The following is a 20820-nucleotide window of genomic DNA, read 5'->3' on the forward strand; positions in this document are numbered from 1 at the left end:
CCAGAATGCAAACAAATGTAATGGTTTTACACTCTAAAGGCCAAAAGCGTAACGTTCACCTCCAATAACGACTGAAATATCAAGCATCATTTTGGTTTTCGTGTTTTCGTGTTCATCTTGGCATTAGTAGTAGCAAGCAATCTAAGATTGAACATCTGCAGCGTTATATTCAAATACGAATATCGGGGGCTATCGTTTGTTGATAGCATTGTTTTTTAAAACAAATTTTAGCATATTAATTATTCACCCACAGCCTATAATATACAATCTTAACAAGACTCGACGACTATTTGGAATATACATAGCCAATGTATGTATAGAAAGAGTTTTATTAAGATGCAATGAGTCAAGCCAGTGTTACATTTACTGCTTCGACGTGGGTGGAAAGCCTTAAACCCTGATGTAAAATGACAAAGTTCTTTTAGGTATCACAAAGTTGAGGCACTTTATGATCAACAACCACCCAATGAAAAGTGAGCAGTCAGGGCCAGTTTTGTGGTCTCTTTAGAAGGTAAACTAAAGTGTCAGTATTGAGCCATGACACGCACTAAATCAATATTCATTTTGTCTCTTGTAGCTTGAAGCTGCCCTCCACAATCCGGTTCACTGTGCATTGTTGGGCTTCTCTGCAGCGAGCACCTCCTTACCTCAAGGCTACTTTTGGGTAAGTACTGTAATGGGTTTCTTATACACACACGCACACACACACACACACCTAAACACACACACTTGAATGCCAAATAAGTCAAATAAAAACGTCAAGGCAAAACAATGCATATTTACAGTTGCTAATATTTTTTTTAGCTTTTAACACAATTGCCATGACCATTTAAACGTCCTTTCCACATTCTGCTCCCGTTCATTAAAACACAGAATAAAAAATGTGTCTCAAGGCTAAGAAGGGGGCATGCACCATTTTTCTCTGTAAAATGTCGCCGAGAAACTGTGAATTAATACAGTGCAGTATAAAGGCTAGTGGTAGGTAACTGCTACAGAGTGTTTTATGATGAGTGGGGCAAAGTGTGCCGCCAGACTATCACATCACAATCCCCGAACTCGTGGGAATTTAGCTGGGTCGAGAAAAAGGGGGGGGGGGGGGGGGGTCAGAGACTCTGCTATTAATCTTTAAGTTTCAATTTAGTTCCCTCTTCTTTTTGGAGAATGTGGGCAGTTTATCAGGTACAGATAATCCTCCTTCGACCTAACAGGTGGCTAAATCCAGTGCGGGTCCTCCGGGACAGCGGACTGGGGGCTCAGTGTCTCAGACTTTTTTGCTTTTGTGTGGCTATTCTAAAGAGGACTAGATGCTCAGTCAGATGGGTGAAAGAGATACGGTGGAGCCGGCATTTAGGGCACTGTGATATCAGTGTTTGAAGGAGCACAGGCCGCTCTCACCTTCAGCCTCTCTGAGAGCATTTACTATAACGGATGACTTAAAAGTCCCTGACCTTGTCCTCCAATACCATTTAGAGTCACAAAAGGTATAGCTTGGCCATATGCTGTGTGTAGAAAAATGCTTCCAGTGGAGCGAGGGAAGGCTTGTGTTCTTGCACAATGAACCGTTTGCGGTGGATTCAGCAGCTCTCTGTAGAGAGAGCATACGTGCAAAGAGCTGAACATTATTAAGTCAAGGCCAGTTCAAGTCTCATGTCTTTTGACACTTCAACTTGTCTTAAGTCTGTCAAGCAAGTCTCAAGTATAAGGAAGTGTTTCTGAATGCTGATCATTAAAAGGGGAAAACATATGGGGTCAGATCAGTCTCAATAATCGCAAATGCACACAGATAGACTCACAAATGCAAACAGAAAGATTCACAAATGCGCACAGAACAATTCACAAATATATTCGATATACAAATGCACACAGAAGGATTTACAAATATATTCGATTTACAAATGCACGCAGAACAATTCACGAATACATTCCAATGCACAAATAAATAAATTACGATTTATATATATGTAAAAAAAAAAATCACAAATATATTTCTGCATTTGTATGTATTTGTGTGTGGATTTGTATGTATTTGTGTGTGGATCGCACTGCATTCATTTGCAAATCGCTTCACATTCGTGTACGGATTTTTGAGACTGTTCTGCCCTCTCTGGATTCACAAATGCGTTTTTTTCAACATAGACCTCTCTGTAGCCAATCAGATGTCAGCCTCATTTTCAACCAATCACATGAGCGCAGCTTCATACATATTCATACATATTGTAGCCGTCTGTGTTCACCCAGAGCTCTACGATACCTCATATCAGTAGAGACCGGACCAAACTATGTGTGTGTAAACCATATGGTACAAACAATGAGGCCACTAGGCTGCTAGCGTAATGCTGCGGTTCACACCAAACACGATTCGCGCCGCGTTAATCGCGCCGCCGTTCTCGCCGGGGGACTATTTGTGTTCATTCGCGTGAATCGGTGAATCGCGCTGAACACGCCGGTGAGGGAGCGCGGCTTATCGCCCTGATAGCCGTTCAACTGTCCGCCGTCAACTGTGGAAAAAATAACCTCTATTTCTGCTTAGTATGTGTTGTGGAAGTCCCAGATATCACGGGGAACCAAACGCCGTCATGTCTGGTTCATAACATAGTCCGGAGGAGCTCCGTGGATTTCATCGAACTGTATTCTGTATTCCTCATATCAGTAGAGACCGGACCAAACTATGTGTATAAATGTTATTTCGGAGTTCCTTTTTGTTGGTTTATTGCCGTTAAATCATAGCCAAATCAGTTTATGTTGTGTTCATACAGCTATGGTTAACAGCCGACGTGTGGCTTGCTAGACACAGTGAATACAGTTCGATGAAATCCACGGAGCTCCACGGAGCTCCTCCGGACTATGCCGCGCTCCCTCACCGGCGCGTCCAGCGCGATTCACCGATTCACGCGAATGAACACAAATAGTCCCCCGGCGAGAACGGCGGCGCGATTAACGCGGCGCGAATCGTGTTTGGTGTGAACCGCAGCATTACGCTAGTAGCCTAGTGGCCTCATTGTTTGTACCATATGGTTTACACACACATAGTTTGGTCCGGTCTCTACTGATATGAGGTATCGTAGAGCTCTGGGTGACCACAGACGGCTACAATATGTATGAATATGTATGAAGCTGCGCTCATGTGATTGGTTGAAAATGAGGCTGACATCTGATTGGCTACAGACAGGTCTATGTTGAAAAAAACGCATTTGTGAATCCAGCGAGGGCAGAACAGTCTCAAAAATCCGTACACGAATGTGAAGCGATTTGCAAATGAATGCAGTGCGATCCACACACAAATACATACAAATCCACACACAAATACATACAAATCCACACACAAATACATACAAATCCACACACAAATACATACAAATGCAGAAATATATTTGTGATTTTTTTTTTTACATATATATAAATCGTAATTTATTTATTTGTGCATTGGAATGTATTTGTGAATTGTTCTGCGTGCATTTGTAAATCGAATATATTTGTAAATCCTTCTGTGTGCATTTGTAAATCGAATATATTTGTGAATTGTTCTGTGCGCATTTGTGAATCTTTCTGTTTGCATTTGTGAGTCTATCTGTGTGCATTTGCGATTATTGAGACTGATCTGACCCCATAAAAACATGTCGGAATTTTACTTGAAAAAGTTCAGAAAATTCATGATTATGAGTGTGATGAAGTTACAGTTTTGACGTTATTCCAAACACATCATTGTCTTTTGCTGCAGAAATACCGAGCAGCGTCCGGCCCGCCCTGTCTTGTAATTCCACCGGTTGATCGAGAGGCGATAGGGAGTCGCTGTAGCGTCCGGTCTGCCCTCAGTCCAGAGAGCAAAGGAGTAGAAACTACCCCAACGGCTTGTCAATAATACGACCTAGAGACTTTACCAGGTCAAAACAAATTCAATTTAAATTCAATTTCAAGTAGTTTCAATGAAGTTTGCCTCAAAATGGATGTGAAACTTCGGGAAGAAAAATGTTAAAGGTTTACTGAGATGAAGCATTGCTCAGTGAACAGAAAATGCACCTCTCGATTTAATTATAATTGCATATTTGTGTTTGGAGGCAGTCACATTTGGTATTCGGAAAAAAAAACTTTGCATTTCAATAACTTGAAAACGTTTGCTGGTAGAGACCAAAGGATTGTGTCTCCTTTGTGGTGAATGCCATCAGGAAGTCTTCAATGACAATGTTTCCCGACCTTCATACCCTCGTGTACACGCGCTGTATAGGAACGTTCAGGCTGTTTGTCGCTGATTGGTTCAACACACACAGCAACTTGTGCACCGCTTTATTCATAAAACAAGTTTTCCGAACATTTTAGGAAGAGGGGAGAACATTTAAAAAAAGACAGTCACAAAAAAAAAGTGATCGCTCAAAATGTATCCTCTGATTATTTCTTGGCGGTTGCATTCGAGAGCATATACAACCATCGAACACTCAGCAGAGGATCGGTGCACACGGTAAAAACTCTGCGGCAGGAAACGTCGCAGTGAGACAAACCTACGTTTTCTTTCTATTTCAGTGTGTTTTTTCAGATGAAATAGGCGGGCACACTGAACTGCAGGCTGCAGGTTGTGTTTACTGTCTTTAGATTGCCATGGAAACGCAACCAACAATGGGCTGAAGGAACCTTTTTCTTTCCTTGAAAAGTAGTCCTTGGACAAAAATGATCAGGAGCTTCTAGGTGAAAACATTCCTGCTCATTCAGAAGTTCTGGAAACTGATCGTTCAGCTAGGAAATGTACTTCTTAAGAGTACGAATCACATCTGACCTTCAAGCTCAGTGAACGTTAGTCTACAGTACAACATGTAACCACAGCAAAAACAAACTGGTACCCGAGCTAAAAAATAATAGTGAAGGCTTGCCTATCCAGCAAGAATAATTAGTGGCTGAGCGTTCCCGCCCCCAGTTGGTTCTACCTCCCTGGCAGGCTTGTCAAATAAGAGATGACACTAATCATGTTAAAGTGAGATGGGCTATGGGGATTTCTGTGTGCTTTGATCAGAGTAGTGACATTGTGTCTAATCAGCCTGATACCCCAGTGTTTCCCTGTGTGCCTTCACCTCCCTTGTCCCACTTTTCAAAACATTGTACTTTTACATTTTTTATAAAGTTTCCACTAAAGTCTAGATTAAATGAAAAAATACCCATTTTCATCCTTTTTAGTTCACATCCTCAGTCATGTTTTGCACCTATTTAAAAGAGATTGGGAGCATTTTGATTGCTTTGTATCACGCCAAAGTCTAAGCCCGCCCGCTTTTTCAGCGGTCCAATCAAAGATTTGCTCAAATATCCCGTTTCCGTTTAGTATTCATAGCAGGTGTCAGTGATGGGAAGCTTGAAATGCATCAGCAAATCTGGTGCCCCCACAATTTTGGCTTCTCAATGTGGCGAATACAATTGAGCAGAGTGTGCCATCGTGACCACTTTTCCCACGCTTCCTCACTGCGGCCAGAGCAATCTAATTAATGCTGGCCGAGCACTTGCTGTTTGGGAACTTTTTTGCTTCTCCCAAGCTGAGAGCAGGGATCTGTCCAGGGCACGACTCCAGATATCTATTTTGCTAAATTACTCGTGATGACTTTGTCAGGACACAGTATTTGCACTGGATATCGGGGGGGAGAGAGAGAGAGAGCTAGGGGGGGGGTTGAAAAGAGGAGGAGAAAGTGTTCATTGACAGCGACAGTGCTGATAGTTGTGTGCGGAGGAGTTTGGGAAGTGAATGTATAAATTGTGGGGGGGGGAGTCTGGATGGGAGGGGGGGGGGGGGGTTGTTGCCTCTGGCTCTGGTTGCACAGAGTCACTTGAAGCCGTGTTTTTTTTTTCTTTTGGACTCCTCGCTGCAAGATAAGTCCTCCCTATCTTTTTTTTCCACCCTGTGCAACAGACCGTTATTTGTTCTCTCTCATTCTCAAGAGCCCACAGGATCGCTCCTGTCCAGATCCCGCACGCTGATACAAATCAAACAAATGATTGCATGCAAATAAGGGTGAGCGTGGAGGAGAGGAGCTAAAGACTATATTTAGCTCCTGTCACATTCACGCGATTTGATTCATACTGGGAATAAATCTTTGGTGTCTAGCAGCAAGCAGCCCTGCTTTCTTCTCCCGAGGAGGACATTGTTTTATCTGGACATCCACCGAGGCGAGTAATGACTGAATGAAGTCATATTGAAAAACCCACAGCGACACTTTAATTGTTTGGGAATGGGAGCAATGCCACCTTAATTGGAATTGCATCGGAGATTGGTTGGAGGGCTCCTGCTGTCTTCGTTTTCTCTGCATTGGCTTTGACAGGCTTACACAAAGGCCGATATAAATGTGGTGCACAGGAAATCAAGCCTCTATTGAGGCAGACACTGCCCTGGGAAGCTCGATATGATTGGTGGACCTTTTCTTTATTTATTTTTTTTTGATGATTGGTGGACCTTTTCTTTATTTTTTTTTGATGACTTGCTTGAGGTTGCTTTCTTGTTTGTTCGGGCGAAACCCGAACAAACAAGCCCCTCTTCAGAAAGACAGGCATCTACAGGCCTTGAAACTTCCGTCCAAAAGCTTTAACAGCTTTAAAAGCTGTTTGTGTGCTTATTTGTTGGCACTGAGAACAGCGTCCTCAACTGTTCAGTGCGACCTTGGAAATGTTAATGTCAAATGTCAGCTCAATTAAAAAGGAAAATAATACATTTTTTCTTCATTTTTCATCATGAACTGACTCCAGCAATAGATCAGTCACTTGATCTCGTAAAAAAAAAAAACTCATTGATAAACAACTCGGAGCCTTTCGGACACGTACGAGAACCTCTCTGTTCTCTGCTGATGAAAAGATCGCAGACTTATAAGAATTGTTTGATGTTTCCGGAGATGACATTGCGAATCCATTACATAATGTGTTTAAAATTCTAAGTGATATTCCAAAAAAAAAAAAAAGAAAAAGTGAGGGAGGGAGGACTACAAACGACAAGGTCTGATTTGAACTTTTCTGAAATCTAAATTGCTGACAGGTGGAGGATGTTTAACCAAAGACACATTATCCTCTGGCCTCTATAATTTGATTAAGACAGAGATCGCACATCGCAAGGATGATCTAAGGGAGGCTGGCCCGGTTCTGCTCTCTGCTCTTCCCATCTCTTTTCTTCCCCCCTGTTTCAGCAGAATGGTTTATTACCTGTGTCATTATGATTCAGTCCATTGGTGCAGCATGGGGGTCCTGACCTTTTCCAACCACGGGTTTTTTTTGTTCTCCCTACAGGTGGCTAGTGGAGAGGGTTCGCATGGGCAGATAGAGATATTTTCCCTCAACAGACCCATGCCAAGGACTGTTAAGAGCCTGCAGGTAGGCTCCGCTGTCCGATGTCTGGAATACGTGCCAGAACCTTCTCCGGCGGAGGAAGTGGAGGCTGGAGTTCACAAGGCCCCCTCGGGGATCGGTGCCAACATTTGTGTTGGCTTAGACGACGGGCGGTGAGAGACTGATCACACAAAGCTGCAGACACATGAGAAACAAACTTTTTCTGCGGGTGAATGAGGTCAAAATATGAAATTAGATTTATTGGAAAATAAAAATAACAAAAGCACCACATAGATAAAAACAATAGAACACAATTTGTTCTCAGTATACTCCACATCCTCTGCTGTAAAACGTGTCCTGTATTATCCTTTGTTACAGTCCACTGATATTTCTAACAGTATAGATTTGCTTGTCAATATTGCATCAAAGCAAGAAATCAGAGTTGATACCACAACACAGCATCAATACTGCGACTGCTGCTAAGATCACAGTTTCATTTCCAGATCCAATAAACCCTGTGATCCCCTCCGTAGTGAACAGAGGGCAGGTTTAATCTCAGGCTTTCTCGTAGTTACTGTGAATAAATTGCTTGTTTCTTTTTTTTCAAACAAAGAATATTCTTGGATTTGAGATTCAGCCATTATATCATTTTTCTGTGACTTTCCTTTACAGCAGTGTTTAGTCATTTGTATAAGACCTAAAAGTCAGCATTTTTTTGTATGCTGACTCATTCTCTTTCAATATAAGTGTCTGTCCAGGGAAAAAGAAAAAAAGACAGTCAAATAAAAAAAAACATACGATTTCAGCAATTTAGCGCACTCGGGAAGACTGTCATCTCCAATGCTACTTAACATTTTCTTCTCAGACAGAGAAACCAAAAGCGATGTGCATTCATCATTCTGAAGAAGACAATAAGATACAGAAAAGTTCAGGTGGCATTTCGAACATGAGAAAGACAGAGTGGCTGCACATACACAATGCATTGCTCCAAAGTGCGCTGTTAAATCAAGCCGCATGAAAACGAGGCACTCTGTCATTTCAAATGACACCCATTTATCACGTCGACTCGTGCTGCTTCTTGTTCTTCCAGCGTACTGGTGTACGGCAGTGTGGACACTGCAGCACAATGCCTGTTGACCCTCCGTAACGCAGAGGGCTGCCCCGTGCTGTGCCTGAAGCACTCCGCTCGCTTCCTGTTTGCGGGCCTGCGGAACGGGTCCTTGATGGTTTATGGAAGAAGCAGCAACGGTAAGGAGCCTCCGAGGTTGCCTGTTGACCTTCCCTATGTGTGGTCTGTTGGGGAAGTGAGGACGTGTTATTTGTCACTGGTACTTTCTTTTATATGTATGCTATATGGTAAGATATGATGCAAAACAGGATGAGGCCCATCATTGTTATTGTTGCAATAACAATTAGAAAAACAAGGGTGTATTAATTTAACAAGTAATCATATTTCCTATGGTTGTTTGGTTACTGATCCCTTTTGCTTTCGTAGACGGGCGTCCCAGCTTTTGTTTCCGAAATGGACTTTACTTTTTTTTTTATTGTTTATTTATAATGAGCCTTTATAAAAAAAAAACGTTTTTCCCTACAGTGAAATAATAAGTACAAATGAGTTTTACTGTTTCCATGCATTATACATTCAGGATACAGCTCTGCAGTAAACATCTGTTGTGCTCAAATCCAAATCGTTTTTAATAATTCTGCCCATAGATATTAGCATTATGTGTCAATTGGGACACATTTCCCAGTAAATCTATTTTCATAATGGGAGTATTTGTAAAATGATATTCATTTTACACTCCTTTCAAACGACTGCCTTAGAATCACTTTCCCTTTACGCTTTCCTCCCCGTGCCCACTGATTTTCACACCTACTCTCAGTATGAAAATAACACTTCGCCGTGTGGTAGATGGCATGGCATGTTTCGTCAGGCATTGCGCAAGGCCGGGGGGGCTTAACGCCATCTCAGCAGTGGTTTGCGGTCTTCACAGCCAGCGGGAGTACAATAGCTCTATCACCAGGTTCTTCTTACCTGGCCTCAGTATGTCAGCGTGCCTGCCTTCCTCCTCTCTCCTCCCAAGCAGAAAGGATGATTAATTACACCCAGCTGCTGCGTGCCGATTAAATATTACCATTCATTGCTTTGTATAAAGAAAAGGACGGGCGAAAGAGCTCTGGAGGGGGCCCGGCGAATGTTTGTGGATTCGGCGCATCTGTTAAAGATTTCTGCCCTTGACTGTCTCAAAACAAGTCTGAAGCAGCCGAGAGATGCCAAGGCTTCAGTTGAGACTCGTATCTAAAGGCGAATACATGCAACACATTGTTGCTTAGTGATTAATGTGCTCCGGCTTTCGTTACCGAGATATGCGCATCAGGCATCGTGTCAACCAAGACAATGTTCTGCAAAGACGAGGCGGAGAGGTTTATGGTACGAACCCCCGCTGTGGTAAAGAGGGAGAAGCGCCGGCATTGGTCTTTCTTCGTGCGAGGGAGCGGAGGGACATTTACAAGAGTGAATTTTGAAAAGGTGGGAAAATGACCTTTTGTAACATGCCAAGCAATTAACCCCGTGGAAGTCAGGAGGCATTGTAAAGCTACTCCGCTATGAAAGGCAGAAATAAACAACTCAAAATGTTAATTAAATGGCTGGGTGCATTCTGTTCTCTAATTTTGCTTCATTAACGCATGGCAAAGGAAATGCTTATGTAATTCACTTTATAATGCGCTTCTGTGGGAGCTGCAACGTGATTAAAACTCAAGGGAACAGGGTCTGCTTCGTTTTCACACTGATGAAGCTAAAGGAGAGAGAGAGAGAGAGAGGACCTGAGTGGAACGTAGATTAAAGTGTGCACCAGACTCATTAGCACGTGGGTGGCAAAGGTACCAATACTGCGCTGCACACAGCGTGCGGCGATTCAAATGGCAGTCGCAGTCTTTATTTGGCCGACCTGTTGTTCGTACTCTCTCACAAACAAGCCTCCGCTGTGAGCCCCTCTCCATTGATGCTTCAGTATTTGCTCAACGACATTTAAATAACTTGGAGAGAATGTTGAAGGTAAACACCGAGCTAACTTGCTGTGATTCAAGCTCCGCTCAATGTGACCGAGTTGAAATAGAAGTGGGGCACGTGTTCAGAGTTTACTAATGTAACTTGTAGGCCAGCGGTGATGCTAGTGTGGTGCAGAATAACAAGTTAGCATTGTTGCACTTTCGGTTCCCCCGTTGAAGGCTTTTTTGGATGCCTGAAATAAGCTCTGTGGTTAAAACAAGCTTAAGAGATATTAAAATACATTAGTAAACTCCCTTCTTGTGAATTTTGAAGCTTGTATGTGTCTTAAAAAAGGCACTTTCTAACAAGTGGCTAAATGAGACCACAAAACGTCATTACTCCGACTAGTCTACAGCCTAATGTCAGCTTTTTGCTTCTGCCGAGAACATTCACGTTTCAAAAATAATAGTTTCTTCACACCTTTGTGAAATCTCGGCTGTAGTTTCGAGCAGTGCATTTCTTTGTTGTTCATTATATATATATATTTAATTTTTTCCCCCAGATGATTTTTGGGACCCGGACTCCTGCAGATGTGTAAAGCTGGGCTCAGGACCAGTGCGGACCCTGTTGGTGTTAGATGACTCAGTGTGGGCAAGCTGCGGGAACTCTGTCACAGTCATGGACATCTCCAGCCTCAGCACTCAGGTACATGACTAAATCATTAATGGGCACATCATAAAAAACATACTGCTTCAATCTACATCAAAGACAAACTGCATCCATCTGAGCAAATTGTCATAATTTTCATTTTTATATTTAAATGGGTATTTCTCCTTAAAAGGCAAAGCAACAACATTAACTGATAAATGTAGAGATGCTGTTGTCCCATCAATTCAACACTGCTTCAATGCACTTTGACTTTTTCTAAACATGACTCATTTATGTTCAAGAAATACCCCCCCCCCAAAAAAAAAAATGATCATTTATAAGTATATTACTGTTACCTTAAATTTGTAAAAAAAAAGAAGAAAAAAAAGCATTGTTTTTCTCACATGCCTTCATGGTGAATGAAGAATACAAAAACAGAGAAGATTCTTGTTGAATGGGTGACACGTTTAACATCAGCAAAACTATATGAAATCATCCCATTACAAATTGGTTTACTCCAGTTGTATCCTTCAGACTTCTACCCAAACACATGCACGTTTGCTGAAACCCTACCACTTAAAACAGGCCCTACGCTTACTGCTGTGATAAAGCTATTCTACAACTCTTGTTTGAAATAATTTTCTTACCGGAGAAAGAGAAATGTGTTGTACTTCTTCCATCGCTACTTACAAGGTCAACTCCGCCCACCTCTCCAGCTGCTAAATATTCAAAGTCTTCACTAAAACACGTTTTGAAGAACCTAAATGGATGAGTGCAAAAGTGAAACTGCGAGACAAGGTGATTTTATTTATGTGTTTTGTTGTTTTCTGCGGCATTTGAGGAAAAAAATCCTCTTCTTTTCATTTTCTGAAAAGATTTATGCACACAGCCTTAGAGAGCCGGCATTGTAATCTGTGATGCCATGAAGATTTACTGCCTGGAGCTGCTGCATGGACAACGAATCAAACTCTTTTTTAGATTCACACAATGTTTGTTGGAGCTCTCGCACACAAATAAGCTTCATCTAGCCGTAGCGCTGTGAGTTATGTTATGCTCACCATTATCTCCACAAAATCAGCCCGGGTGTTGTCTGTGTCATGCTTTCCATTTTTGTGTAGTCATTCTCCAAGGTGTTCATCTGCGGGGTGTGTCATTCGAGGTCTACGGGGGGGGGGGATTGCCTGCCGGCTGTAATGAATGACGGACAAACTCTTCTTGGGTAATGTTGATATGGTATTCAGATAGCGAGCTGCAAACCATTAGCATTTAATTATAGCTCCCAGATGTGATTGTGCGTAGCTGTGTTAATGGGTAGAAGGGCTTTTTAGTTGAGAAAAGGAGCATGTGTGCTAAGCAAACCTTCCCTGGATTAAAAACAAGGAGATGACATAGACAAAATATCACGCTGAACTTGAACAATCAGACAAACTAAAACACTCACAATAAACAAAATGAATGTGTCTCATTGCCCACTTCATATACATTTGTTTTCCATCTTCAATGTCATTGAAAAAAACTGAATAAGGAAAGCGGCAAATGTACGCCCTTCATTTACAGATGTGCTGGTTGGAATCATGCCAGATATCAAATCAGCAGATGAACAACATCGGGGCAAAGTAAAAAAAAAAGAAATTGCATGTTCTTCTCTTAGCAACAACTTAGAAGAAAGCAGCTGACAAATCTAGACGACCAGGACAGAGACAGCGACTCATCCAGTCTGCCTCCAGATCCTTGAAAAATCAGGAGTGAGCCCAAGCTAGGGATGTCTCCTTTTATTCCTTCACCTCTTCTCCATAGCCCAGTCCTCCTGAGACACGAGCTTAATCAGCTGAATGGCCACGCAGCGGAGGCACAGTTCTGGTTCACTGTATCTCCCACAGAGCTTAACAGGTCAGCAGCAACTTCTTTGCTAACCTTGTCTTCCTCACTAATATGCACTCAAGAGGGCCGACTTCACAGGGGCTGCGGTGCATATCCAGGATCTGGAGAAGCAGCGCTTGGCACCTGTTGCAGCTGAAATGAAGGGGAGCAGGGCCAGAGGGTCGTGGACTCGTATTCTCTTCACTTTTTTTCCTCCGTTGTTTTCCCCTGCGGATGTTCCACCACTTTGTCAAATTTACTGCACTTTTGAATTATTTATCCATGACACTGTAGCCTGTCTCGTTTGACGCTGCCGGTCGTCGTACCCTACGGCTAGATTGATTCTCTTTTTTAAAGCTTCACAGTCAATGCTTTGATGACACAGTGTTATTTAAATGTAACCTCTTCAGTCTGTTTTGGGTAAACACGGCTGTACACTAACTATGTGGTGGAAATCGCCTGCAACAGAAACCCCAAAGTATCATCGCTGAAAAATGTGTGTGTGTGTGTGTGTGTGTGTGTGTGTGTGTGTGTGTGTGTACTCTCAGCTTTGTTCTCTTTGATTATTTACACCTCACCCCAGGGGGGGGAGTCATGAAAACCATAGTGCTGCAGACAAAACCGCAGCAAAAGAATCATTGCAAAAAGAGATAGATAGAGATAGATATGTGCACAACGACAATGCTAACATGCTGATGTGTGGCTGGTTGTTTACCATGTTCACCATGTTAGCATGCCAATGTTTGCTCATCAGCACTAAACCCCAAATATCGCTGAGCCTGATGGGAATTTAATTAGTTTTGCAGGTATTGTTTTTTTGAAGAGAAAATGGTGGACAAAACAACTTTTATCTGATGATGGTGCGAGATGAAAAGTCAAAGTATCACCACATGTATTACAATTCATGCCGAATTACGGCACTGATCCAACAGTTGCTGAGATTCGTTGGAAGCAGTAGTCATTAGGCTACATCATCTGGGAACCATGAATGTCTGTTCCAAATGTCGTACCAATCCATCATGTTGGGATATTCTCATTCAAAAAGAAGTCAAGGGGGGTCACCATAGTCATTAGCTTTTCATCTTCTGTCATCCCTACAGCCGGCTTCTTGTGAAGCTAAACAGGTAATTCAGGGGGGGTCCTGTCACTGCTGAGACCCAGACCCAATTCCTGCTATTGGTAGCTCTAATTTGGCCCCACTGGTGCATTGAGAGAGCTGGATATGGTGCAGCAAGTGCGTCAACCGACAGTATTGCAACAAAAGACATCCCCCGCAATCCCAATCGCAATTACTAAATGCACGCTCTGAGCTCACCTCACCGACAGACGACCCTGTTAACAGTAAACTGTGGCCATCAGTTTCCTCGAGCAAGAGGACACCACTTTTTGAATGTGAAAATCAATTTAAACTGATCTGTCTAAATAATAAATAAAATAAATCTGGGTACATCAGTAGAATTGCAAAATGACAAACCCAATTTGGGCCAACTAAAGGTGCTCGGTAGCAGCAGGATTCATGGCACACAATGGGAATTTGAAACAATTTAATTGGGAAGAAAATGAGGAAAACCCTCAACAAATCAAATATTTTTTTTTATTTTGCAGACAGTCACACAGCAGGGGTGAATCTAATGATGCAGTGCATTGTTTGTATGATTTTACATGCTTTTACACGCCATTTCGTTCAAAACTACCAGCATGTTATCATGGTTTCCGGCACATCTCAGCTCTGTTTGTGAGTTTGAAATAGTCAATCTCCTTCCCAAACTGTAAACACTCTGTGGATGTCTGGCTCTTAACCAAACCTTAACAAAGTGGGACGTGCATGGACATACAGGCTTTGATCAATACTGACTGGCAGGCCTCGTTCCTTCCTCTTCCCATTACTATTTCTTTTTCTTCCTGCTCTGTCCTATCACTCACATGTCCACTCACCTCCCTCGCCATAGCCCAGAGAGATGTGGACATAGCGCACAGGAAAGGACAAAGACACCTTTTCACCTGGTATAATGAAGGACTAATGAGCTGCTCAGACCAGCTGTAGTGTCTGCGGCTTTAGGTCCGCTGTTATTTCCCGCTGCTGGTGGAGGGATGCTGCCGTGAGTGTGACACTGCCGAGTTTAGTGTAAAGGCCACATTACTCCTGTCAAGCTTCACTGACCACCTCATCTCTGCCAGCAACGCTGGATTCAGCAGACTAATACCAGGTTGTTGGTCGAGGGCAACAGTTGTAGGCTTGTATTTATCTCGCGTTTGACACAGAGCTTTTTTCCCATTTAGCTCGGTCTCTATCCGTGGTAAAATATCTGGAGAATTCTAGTTTGCAATATTGACTTCAATGTGAATTGATATTCATTTAAAAAGCATATTTTTCCCTTAAATTGTTAAATCAATGATTTAAATACATTTTCAGTCACTTTTTATGAGATGTATGTGTATTCCAGTCAAATAACAGTGTGTATATACATTTGGCTTCCCAGAGTGCCCTCCAAGATGGCATCTACCAATTGCAGCATGTCAGCCATTGATAAGTTGTAAGTCTCTTTCAGAGCCACCACGCTTGGTAATGATTAATATGATAATCACGCAGCATATACAGCACACTGTGACTTGTTTTTTTTTTGACAAACTTGTCAACGTATTTGAAATTGCAACGGGTTATTGGGGGAGAAATGTGCCTCTTTATTATGGATATTGAATTTTTTGATGGCTGCACTTGAAAAAACGAAGAGATGCATTGCATATCCTCTCCCAGGCGGAGCAGGCACCCACTGCTGAGGAGTCAATTAAAAGAGAAAAACACATCAAAGACTTGCCTCCTTTTCCCTAATTTCAAACAAAAGGAGGACCCACTGGCAAGGGCACACAAACAGGTGCTAATCCCTGTCCGCCAGTGCACTTGGGTTTCACTCATTCACTCTCACGGACTAATTGGCCAGCCTCGTGCAACTCATGCGCTGACAGTGATACGGGTTCCAAGACGATGCCCAAACCAGCCCTTGTCACGCCTCGGACCGCAGGGGGTGCATGTGTTGCCATGATAAGGCTGATTGCATTTATTTCAAGCTACTCATTAAGACTGTGTGCCTGAAACTCTTAAAACGACAGAAGCCGGGGGAATGGTGCAAAAACACGCCCTATGTGTCAGGGAACTTGGTAAATCACAAATTTTAGGAAGCACAGTTAGACCTGCTGAACCGAACCCAGGAGTATTTTTTGTACTTTGCTGTCGTGTGAGCGCCAGACTCAAACTCTGGTGCGGACCAAACAGCTGCTCTCTGGTGGTTTCGCCACTCAAACCAATCCAGGGTGCTTTATGTGTCATTGAGCCCGTAGCGTATTTGCGTGTTTGCTACCACTGAATTTGATGAATTTAGTGTTTATCAGACCACGAATGAGACGTTAACTAGCTAGCTGCCCTACTTCCCACCGCTAGGAGACTAGTTTGTCCGGGGGGGGGGGGGGTGAGTACCGCGCCAGCCGGAGGCATCATGTTGTCCGTCCGTCCGTCCATCGGTCCCTCACATTCTCATGAGTACGATGTCTCAGAAACGCCGTCGGGGAATTTTTCTCAAATCTGCCACAAATGTCTACTTGGACTCGAGGATGAACTTATTCAATTTCTATGGTCAAAGTCACTATGACCTCATGAAACACAATTTGGGCAATAACTCAAGAATTTCTATGCTAATTATGACAATTCCCCTCAAATGTCTAATGACAATTAGACATTTGGACAGGCATGGATAAAAACTGCGACGTGACATCCACAAGGTGGTGATTCTAGTCAGCCTCCCCACCCGACCTATGTATAGGTGTGTATAATGTCTCTGATGTCTTTCATGTAGTCATGTCGTGTGTATACTTTATTTATGTGAGGCTCTTTACAGACCGTTGCAACACCTTTTCATGGAAAAGGACAATAACGAATCTTATCTATGTGTGTTTTCATAAACTTAACAGTGTCCTGTAATGCCATGTGGGATGGACCAGAGGTTCAGCAGAAAGTAGAAATAATGAAAAGAATGAACTTAACTACAACAGTATTATTGTTTCCGTTACAGACGTTTGAAGTCCACCCAGACCCAATGATCAGCGTGGCACACATGGCATGTGCCGGCGGAGGGGTGTGGATGGCATTCTCTGAGGGTTCCTCCATTCGTCTCTTTCATACCGAAACACTGGAGCTTCTGCAGGAAATCAACATCTCGACACGCTCAACGCTGCTGAACACTGGTACACACACACACACACACACACACACACACACACACACACACATCACACTTGGTCTTGACCTCAATAGATAGAGTTCAGCCTCTATCCTGCAGAGCAGCTGAAACACTTTTGTGTAAAAAACACAAAACCAAAAAAACAACCTACAATCGTGACAATTTTGTTCTTTCAAAATTGCACAATGCTATTTCATTGAGTTTAATTTGTGTCTTTGTTGTATTAGAGCAATCAGAGGGCACCAATTTCATCCTGAAAAAGCTCCCCTACCCAGAATGGTATTCTGGTCTTGTGCAGGTCCCTCCTTGGGCCTTGCACAGCAGGGACGGACCTGAATAAATATCCTTTCTCAGGCCTTCACAAAGCCATAATAGAGCCATGGGTGGAGAGATAGGTATTAATAAAAAAAAGGAAATAAAGTCATTTAGATGCGGTAAAATGGCAGCGTTAAAGATTTTCATACAAGTGGTTTCCATGGAAACGCTCTTGTCTTTCTTTTAACCCACTCATCCCCTCCTTTTTTTAGTTCATATTTTTCTTTCTTTTCGTCCCTCTCCTTTCCCGTTTTCTCTCATCCTGCTCTGCTTTAAAATCCTCTCAGCCCCCCGTTTCACTTCTCTCTGCAGTCCGTTTAGGATGCCAGTGATAGCACATTACTTCCTTGGGTGGCTTCCTTCATGATGAATGAAATATTTATCAGCCAGTGTGGGTGCTTTCCCTTTTTCTTTAGGGGAAAGAACTATGGTAAACAAATTAGACAGCGATGAAGCATACCTAAAACTGTCTCATGGTGGTAACTACAGTACAGCTTGCCTCAAACAGTTGGAGGCTCATTCGGTTACGGGAGGAGTTCTTCTTGAGCTTCAGGTAGTGCTATGAATTAGAGCTGCACCGATACATCGAACAGGGCCGGTTTTCAGCTCATCAGCCATGACTTGTTAGTACCAGTATCAGTGTCGTGTTTTTTTGCAGGTCACATGTACACCAGTGTGCCGCTGCTGCATGATAGTTTATGTCTGCACACAGCGGCACAGACAATAACTTCACAAACACACACACACACACACACACACACACACACACACACACACACACACACACACGTGTCGGTGAGTGGTGAAGAAGAAAAGCCCACAATTTGTCAACGAGCAGGTCCATCAATTATAGTGAAGTGAGTGAAAAAATCAGTATCTCTCGTATAGATGCATCTGGATTTAGACCATTTTGTCCCTTTTCATTGAGTCATACCAGAATGTGATTGAAGTATTTAGAGCAATACTCAAAGCTGTGGTACCGCTACGTCTCATAGGAAAACAAAAAAAACACAAAAACTAGCTTTTCTCTTGTGAGTTGAGTTAAGAGCAAAGAATACAAAAACAGGAATGTGTTTCATACACCAACCTTTTCTCTTTTTCGATCAAAGTACTCTTATTTTTTTGTTCAAGAGAAGACTTAAAGGAGAGCAGACTCCTATGGCGGTGGTACCTGGAGAAAACCTGGTGACCCAGAGGTCATTTTCACCCAGCGCCAGCGCTTCCTCTTGAAATATGCAGCAGATTTGAGAGAGGGTGGCAGCCTCAAGGCTTGGCCCAGAGGGAAGCTACAGGGCGGAAAGAAAAAGAGTTGCTCGGCTCATGTCTTCAGGGTCCACAAAAGGAAGAGGATCTTTGACTTAAGTTGTGATTTGTTGCGCTCACAAGAGAAAAGAGGATCCCCCTACACTCGACAACCACCGATACTGCACATGAAATACCGATGGTTTCTTTCTATCAATGAGCCTCTGCTCCCCTAGGTTTCTCCTTGACTTATGCTAGGACATGCAGTAATGATACACCCCTTAATCCTTTCCCTTTAATGTGATCTATACTCAACAGGGAATCCCAGTCGCAGTAAACAACAGAAGTTTCTGAGGCAGAGGAAACTGCTGATCTCTTCTCGACTAATGCCTTTAACAGTTCTATCCTGAGGGTGAAAAAATGATACTCCAAAATGAAGTCCTCAGTGACATATCACAGGGAAACATTTATCTTTGGAGACATCTGCTTTTTAAAAGGCAAAAACCGGCTTCCACGATAAACCCACTGCACACTGAAGAGTGTGCGCGGTACTGCAGAAAACAGAGGTGCAAGATTGCTCGAGGTTAAACTATAACTCCTTAATCTCAAGTGCCTTTTTGTCATTATCCCTCTTTATCACTGTTCTTAAAGACAATGCCTGGCGCCCACATCTTCCGACTAAACTTCATGGTAACCAGAGAGCGGCGGTGCTCATGAGCCTCACTCTCTAACCACAGTACAAATAGACTCTCGGGCGGTGCGAGCAGGTGGCAGACAGTTCCCGAGATAAAGGCAGTTTTTTTCGATGAGGCCTAACCCACGGCTGTCACCCTCCCAAGGTCTCCACCTAAAGGCGTCTGCTCTCTGTTTGCTGAATGTGCTCCGCTGCTCTGCTTCCACTTTCTTCTATTTCTAGGCACAGCGTCAGTTTTCCTACTTCGGATGAGTCACGTCCGCACTGTGTAAGGAATTTAATTGATGACACCTATGAGCCACTTGTGCAAATCATCATAATCTGAGCATGACGCAGAACAAACATGTAAATACTGCTACCCATGTAAATGAGCATTGTCTTAGTAACGATCTACAGGAGCGCTGGTGTAATTCAATTATGGGTGACGTGGATAATATGGTAAATGGTTGTGTAGATAACTGGGCCACAATGGGAGCCAAGAGCTGTGGGACCATAGAAGGAATGCAAAAATAAATCTGCACCAAACAATGTTTTTCACCCCTTTTGTTAAGTGGAAACAAAGGATGTGCATGTATAATAAGAGCGTGCATTTATCCTTTCCCCACAACTAATGCAGTGCCACAAAGAACTGTTCTGCACAAAACACAAAGCTTGCATCACACGCTCTATCATGGGACAAAAAAATGTACCTTTGTCCCCGGAAAAGTTCACCACCCGCTGTAACAGAAAAGAAAATCAAAGGAATTACAAATGAATTACTTCATTTGTCACATTAACAGAGAACTTCAATAAGAACCAAAACCAATCTCATCAGATTGGAGCTATGATCGGAGCCAAAGAATGAGGCCTGTCCCTTTTACGAACCTGCATATATATATATATATATATATATATATATATATATATATATATGCTCCTTATTCTTTACCGCCCCGCTGCTAGCAGTTATTTAATCGCAGTTTGAAAGGCTAAACGCCAACAAATATGGATCGAAGCAGCATATTTTTGCTGATAAAAACACTGTGATTTCAATACATGTAAACTTTTGGACTTTACAACAAATGTTCAGGTCACACAAGTCAGAAAGAATCACCCTACACAGCAACCACTGGAAACTTATTCTACAAATAATAATGTCTGTGTAGCCTGCACTTTATCTTCACTTGTGAATTTGAATGTTGATAGGTTCAAATGTCAACGCTATGAATGAAGCTTCATACTATCTACAGCCCTAAAATAGAGATTGTACAACAATTTCTGGAAAATTGGTTTGAACCCGACCTGATTCAAGCACGGTGTAATTCTGTGAAATTACAGTCCGGTCCAAACCCGGCAGGTTGGACCCAATCTGGTCTACATCGGATCTGAGTAGCTTTGGACAAGAATAAACACACAAAACTTTAAACTTACTATTAGGTTGTGTACAACCTCAACAGTTATCAATTGCTCTGTTTACAGGTCGAAGTTGGGTGAGTGTTAATGTCTGCGAAGGACACTTAACTTTAGCATTTGTAAGAATGATGAAATTGTGCATTCTTCTACCATAGCAGGTCAAA

General features: G+C 42.6%; 1 protein-coding gene across 1 annotated transcript in view; it reads left to right on the forward strand.

Moving 5' to 3' along the window:
* The window catches only part of arhgef10la (Rho guanine nucleotide exchange factor (GEF) 10-like a), a gene marked incomplete at both ends in the record, with an annotated part of 102084 nt that overhangs the window by 79283 nt on the left and 1981 nt on the right, over nucleotides 1–20820 (forward strand). The window contains 5 exons of the mRNA XM_079186286.1: nucleotides 578–664; nucleotides 7243–7454; nucleotides 8372–8529; nucleotides 10836–10978; nucleotides 16846–17017. Coding sequence (XP_079042412.1) covers nucleotides 578–664; nucleotides 7243–7454; nucleotides 8372–8529; nucleotides 10836–10978; nucleotides 16846–17017 — 772 coding nt within the window. The remainder of the gene's footprint in view (nucleotides 1–577; nucleotides 665–7242; nucleotides 7455–8371; nucleotides 8530–10835; nucleotides 10979–16845; nucleotides 17018–20820) is intronic.

This window comes from Pholis gunnellus (assembly GCF_910591455.1).
Source record: "Pholis gunnellus genome assembly, chromosome: 3".
Lineage (NCBI taxonomy): Eukaryota > Metazoa > Chordata > Actinopteri > Perciformes > Pholidae > Pholis > Pholis gunnellus.